The 6,643-nt window shown below is 55.1% G+C and overlaps 1 protein-coding gene across 2 annotated transcripts in view; it reads right to left on the minus strand.

Moving 5' to 3' along the window:
• The window catches only part of glsb (glutaminase b), a 28,500-nt gene extending 22,127 nt beyond the window's left edge, over positions 1 to 6,373 (minus strand). Inside the window, exon 1 of one of the 2 annotated variants that reach the window (XM_039757885.1) lies at positions 5,848 to 6,373. In XM_039757885.1, coding sequence (XP_039613819.1) covers positions 5,848 to 6,167 — 320 coding nt within the window. In that variant the 5' untranslated portion in view covers positions 6,168 to 6,373. The remainder of the gene's footprint in view (positions 1 to 5,847) is intronic. The other variant, XM_039757884.1, reaches the window with a different exon arrangement.
• Positions 6,374 to 6,643: the final 270 nt, after the last annotated feature.

Raw genomic sequence — 6,643 nt, forward strand, 5'->3', positions numbered from 1 at the left:
AACTCAGTGGGGGTCTCACAGTATGAGTGGACTCAGTAACCACGTCCCCCCGACCACAGGGCTGAATAACCAAACAAACGTGGGGCACTCAGCGGACGTCCCGGGTGGTCCTGCTTATATAGCGCCTTCGCCAGCACAGGGAATCCAGTTGGAGCTTCGCATGTGTGGGCCTGGGCACTGCCGTTCAGACATAAGGGGCCGCTTAGGGTGGGGTCTGGGTGTCTCAGAATGTCCTGTCCAAACTGTCCACTACGGCCCCCTGGTCATCCCCTTTAACTCACTGGCCTTCTCTGCCCCTTCACCACCTCGTGGCTACTGTGTGGTGAGCGCACTGCACTGGCATAACCATGGCTGCCATCGTATCACCCAGGTGGTCCCCCCAAGTGGGCTCGGCTGACGTCCAGCGCCCCTCTCGTTGGGCGGCCACTCCCTATTTGTTTCTGCTCTCGTTTCTGATTTGCTGCTTCACTGCGTGTCCCGCCCTCAGCCTCCTCTCATTTATTTCCGTCCGGTTGCTGCATTTCAGTTTATTGCCCAGGACTTTGAGCGCCGTGTTCGTAGCGAGGCTAATGGGCATCTGGTCACGTGACGTCCCTTCCCGCCGCTGACATCACAACCGGCCTTTAGCATGTGACTTGCCCTCGCTCACTGGCGCCGTTCTTGGGGTTTTACAGTACAGCAGGGTGAATTGGTCACTCCTGTGCCAATGTGTGCACGCCCTACTGCGAATGGCACCTCATAGGTGGCACACACTCCATAATCCAATACAGCAGCTGTCACAAAACACACGTGACAAGGCCCTCGATGAGCAAAGCAATCAGACAACACTGGGCACCTGAAATGGGCCTACACGGGCCTGTGGACGCAGTGGGGGGGCTCCAGTTACTGGTTTCCAGGGGCCTCACTGTCAGGCACACAGAGTCCAGGGAAAGTCAGACTCACACGTGCCAGTCAACAGGTGCCACGTCACCGACTACAATGACAGGGCCAAGACAGGGGCACAAAAATGAGGATCGAGGGCTGGAAATCCCAGGAGCTGCACATGGGCATGTACCCGCGTCTGTGCCACCTCCATACTTGCAGAAGAGCCCGAGAGCCCACCGTTCACCGAGTTGTGTACGGAGGTCACATGGGCTGGGCTGGCAATGGCCGTCTTTACTGTGTCACCAGGCAGTGGCCTCCCTCAGTCCCTTTGTTTCTAAAATGAGGACCCCTGCATTACTGAAGCTGCTGGTCACGCCACACAATGAAATGGCTAAAGCAAACACGGGCGGACCCCTTGTCCAATGGTGGTCAAGGCTTTGGACTGCAGACCCCGAGGTGCCACTCCTGACACCGCAGTGTCACTTCACCTGGAGAAACAAAAGACGTCACCAACTGCGTCTCAAACGTTGTCAGCGAATAATTGGGGGGCGCCAAGTCTTTATCACGATTCAAACAGCGGATCACAACGAGCAGTAAAGGACACCGATGTCACTTTCACGCGCTCCGGTCAGGTCACTTGTGCCAAGTCACGTCCATCGAGTGTTGTCCTGTAAGCAAAGGCCATCCAGCCAATGAGCTCGCCAGCCCTCTTCATCAAGCCGGGCACTCCTGTGTTTGGTCATCAAGTCGTGGGCACTGTGGTGCTCCGAGTGAAGAAAAGCCCCCTCCAGTCTAAGTGACATTTGTCCTTAAAGGTCTCCATTTGGGTCCCTGTTGATAAAGTCTGAACCTGCTGTGCAGACTGCTGCTTGGCAGTGCCAGCTCCTCTGCCTGGGTTCACACCGGGCCGGGTGGCACATTCAGTCTGAGTCTTTGTGCGTTTTCTTCCACCGCCCACCACACTCACGTGGCATTAACTGCCGACTCGTCAGATTCCGTCGGCCATCAGCTCCCAGCTTGTGCCCAAGGCTGCCAGGGTGGTCCTGAGCTGCATGTAGTGGGTGTGTAGCTGATGGGTGGATGCCTACTGCTGTGTTCGCTGTTGTTACCCAAGAGACTAACATTTACGCCCAGACAGTTATTTTACGATAATACGACACAGCTTGGTCACAACTGCCAGCGCAATTCGATAAAGCGAGGGCACGGGCGATACACGGCTCTTTGGACTGAACAGCAAGTGATGTGAACAGGATGGTGTGCCCTGCTCATGGGCACGATGGCAATGCCACACTGTTGCGATTTGATCTCCAATTTAAATGATTCAATTCACAACAGCAGTGCTCAGATTAAGATGTGCCCGCTGTTTTGCCCGCTCAGTTCCGTATGATTTAGTCGATTCTGTTTTGACAGATGGCAGATTTAACCCACCACTAAAACTGAAGTCAGCGGCAGCCTAAAGTCAATGACCAGGTCAAAAGTAGGTGGCTAACACAACAGCAGTGCCAGTCCACGGCCGATGCCACAGAAAAAGCTGGCACTACACACTCAGCAACAGACCCTCCAGCAAACTGGATTTGGCAACAACCTCAGCGTGTAGACACCAGCCATCCTACAGGGCATGAATACCCACAGAACATTCAGACCGGTTTGAAGCAGGCTAGACTGGCACAGATTGGTCACCAGGTGGCTGCAACAGGCTCGTGTCGAACTGCCGTGAACTCAAAAGACAAAAAAGAGCAGGCAACCCCTGCTGGCAGCGGCATGGCACAGCATGGCTTCTCAGTGCCTTCTGGGGCACTTCAAGACCAGCACTGGCACTGTATGGAGCTGCAGTGCCAATAAGAGAATGGACTGATGATGCCAACTTGTACCTTTCACCTGAACTCTCTTCTTTAGGGGGTGCCACACTGCAACACATGAAACCTACTGTTGCCCAGCCTCCAAACTCACCTATCCTGCTGGGCATCATGGGCAGCCCAAGCCTAGGGTGGCAGCAAAGGGAAGAGGGCAGGACTTACATTTCCCTTGGCATCACTAAAGTATCTTACTATCGGACCTGAAACAAGCTGGCGATATAAACGCCAACCCGACTGGGCATCGTCACGCTCCTCCCAAAGCACAGCAGTCTGCGGCCCAACAAAAAAACTACAAACAAGAAAAGCGCGTCCCGTAAACGTCCCTTCACCGCCAGCCCCGGATAATCTCAAGATGATCCCACGTAGGCACACGTCCGCCGTATTTATAGACTGCGGAGTGTCAGCTGCACTTCAGCGCCGCTTCTGAACTAACTGCGTGTGGCAGGCAGCTCAGGACTGGCATCAAAGCTCCACAGTGGTGAGTGCCACTCTGCTCCCACTCATCTTCAGAGGGCACTGCCACTCACGCTCAGAGACGGTGGAGACGCAGAGCTGAGAGGAACGTCAGGAGTGGGAAGCGGCCGAAGCCTCAGTGGGTGCAAGCAGAAGAGGGGGTGAAGTGCCAACGTCCGTAACAACAAATGGCCTGGACATTCAACAACGAGCTGTGCGCTCATCTCCTTCCACCAGCCTGGCACGCTGGCAACGCTGCCCGATCATCTCTTAGCAAACACTCTGTGCAAAGCGACTGTGTGGCTCATCCAAGCAGCACCAACCTCAGGAGCTCCCTTTACAGACATCGGCCAGATCACACACACTCACACACACACTCACAGACACACACTCACTGACGTACAGACACACACACACACGTACAGACACACACACTCACAGACACACTCACTCACACACACACTCACACAGACACACACACTCACGTACAGACACACACACTCACGTACAGACACACACACTCACAGACACACTCACTCACACACACACTCACTGACGTACAGACACACACACACACTCAGACTCACACTCACACACACACTCACACACACACACTCACACACACACACACATTTCAGTTGGAGGTAAACATGTGCTTTGATAAGCAGTGAGATGCTCGTCGTGTTCACACATGCGGACAGAACCGCACAGTAGCGTGCCAGCCCATTGGCACCTTCACAGAGCGTTCACCCTGTTTCTCCTCGTATGCCCGTTTACTGCGGACATCGCCAAGGGCTGCAGGACAGGCTGACTGTAAACTCTAAACTGGCCAGGCGTGCCCGAGTGTGGACAGATGCCTCAAGTACCCCAAGTGCCCCGGACCCCTGCAATCGCAGAACTGAGTGAGTGTGTGCGCACCTTACTATTCAGACAAAGGGTACCCCAACATTAACACCACTGTCCAAACTAGCAGACCAAACATCTATTTTGGAAGTAGAGGACTCCCGAGTTAGAGACTGCTGTGACAGCAACGGGCACAAGGCAGAGTCACCAGTCCACCCCAGGGCACACTGGCCCACCCTTAAATTAACCAGAAATAAACGTGACCCACTCCGACAGACAAGCGTCATTTATTGATGAGGTGTGGTGGCACGGACCTGCACCATCCTACCAATGAGCAGCACCCTCTCTTAACGAGCAGTCAGCCAGGTAACTGGCACCCCAGAGGACTAGCGGGCACTCATCCATCTTGGCACAATGCTGCCCACAGCTTAGTACAGGTAAGATCACACTTTACTTTAAGGGTGAACAGAAACTGCAATTCACCAAATGTGGCCTCTGAACTCTCAGTAAAGTGAGACCCCCTAAGGCTGCCTTTGTCGCAGCAACCAAACAAACAAAGAGGAAAAGAGAAGACGGACCACCTGCCCGGCTGGAGAGGAGCCGTTGGGTCTGAGAGGTCTCACTGATGGCGGCCCCCCACTCTCTATGTAAAGCCCTTCGAGTAGTGGGAAAGGCTATATAAATGTGAGGTCTTCTTCTTTATCACATTTCCAAGTTATCATCAATGCAGGATTTTAGAAATGTGACGACATTTGGGCCCCCTCTGCCAGTTTGTTAACCACAACATCAACTTTACTGTATTACGACGCCCAGACTGGAGTTAACCAAACGTGTGCTGTGAGGTGGGCAGCACGGCGGGGGCTGAAGTTCACATCCCCTGCCCTCCCAGTGTTTAGCTGGCGTGTTCCCCCCGCGTCTGGTGTGTGTGTGTCTGCTCACCCAGTGATGGACTGGCGCTCCGTCCCTATGCTCTCTGAGACAGACACCCGGCCGCCCCCTCCTCCGCAAGGATCCAGAAATGGACAAATGGACAGATGGGTGGACAGATGACGGACGTTTAAACATTCTCGCGTGTTTATTGGCGTCAGGAGGGCTTTTCGTTTTTTCTATCCGACCATTTTAAGTCACCTTTCTCTTAATGTTAAAATTCTAATCAAAATGAACGTTACATGAAGCGACCAGAAAGCGTTGGATTTCTGCTGTCCTTTGTGATTTTTAGGGGTCTTGTTTTCTGGTACAGTAAAGGCAGACCCTGTGTGACCCACCGCTCCTCCTGGCAGTGCTTCAGCCGGACTCGTCCAAGTGAGACCCTTCAGCTGCCAGAGGCGGACATTGCATAGGTGGGCCTCTACAGCACAGTGGAGCGACACCAAACAATCCTGCAGTCTGATGGTCTGTACTGTGCCCTGTAAACAATGATCGTGACTGTGAGTGGCACTATAGTTATGCCCTACCCATTAGTTTTAAAACCCACCTGCGATTAGCCCACCAAATCGACGACACGTGTGTAAAGGTACAATTCGACTGCTGAAACTCACCGCCAGTGCCGTCTGCCGATCCCCCTTTAACGCAGTTTCCAAGCAGATGCCCCCGTTCTCCTCCTGCCAGGATGCTGCGTGCCTCCCCACCCCGCACGCTGACACTCGTTAAGTCCCCAGGGACTCCCGGACTCCAGTGAAACAGCCCTGGGTGTCAATGAACAAGGGGCAGGCAGTAATCCGAGTACCACGCGGTACATTATGATAGAACGGGTGGCATCTCCCACGAGCAACTGGCATAATAACGGTGCCCCGCAACTGAGGCACGCGGCGCGGCCCATCCTTCCACTTACTTTTCAGAAGACGCCTTCTCGGCGGCCGAGCTGCTGCTGCTGCTGCTGCCCGACTTGGGCTCCCCAGACTCCGACGGCGCCGATTCATCTGTCTTGGTACACATGCCCCTGTAGCTGTGGCACATTCCGGCGGCGAGGGGCTGCAGTAGGCGTCGATACCCCTCGGCGTGCTGGGACGTAACGACGGACCCCGCCTTGGCATCAGTGCCGAGTCGACACGCCAAGGCTGGCGCCTTCTCTTTGGCCGCGATCCGCAATGGTCGCTTCAGGGCCGCCTGGAACAGACCCCAGAGCACAGCCGAGGGCCTGATCTTCAACATTTCCTGCTGTCGCTCGTCCTGATGGGCTCCGCGGTACCGATCGCTGAGCTGGGCACCTCGTCTCACCGGCTCCTGAAAAAGACACCGACGGAGTGAGTCAACCCCAGCGCCGCTCGACAGAAGGGGCGCGCGTGTCCGCTTGCCCGCCTCGGCTCCCCATTGGACAGTACAAGGCCCGCCTCCACGAGGAAGTGAATCTGTTTGGTCGAGGGCACGTCAGTCTGTCTGTCAAAACCTTCTCGAACACAGGCCGGAATGTGGGTGTGACGTACAAGACGTCGAGGACGCCGAGCGTGCTGCTCGTCGCGTCTGTGCTTCTCTGCCGCTCCAGGGGCTCTTGTGTCGGTGCGGCGGCTCGACGGAGGTGGGTGCCTGTTGTGCGTACCAGCGTACCTACCTTCTCGAAAAGGCACTTTGGCTTAACAGACGCAGGTTAGACAGGGTGTCAAATGGCGGGCTGGGGTGTGGAAGCGCAG

Source organism: Polypterus senegalus, chromosome 6, assembly GCF_016835505.1.
Source record: "Polypterus senegalus isolate Bchr_013 chromosome 6, ASM1683550v1, whole genome shotgun sequence".
Lineage (NCBI taxonomy): Eukaryota > Metazoa > Chordata > Cladistia > Polypteriformes > Polypteridae > Polypterus > Polypterus senegalus.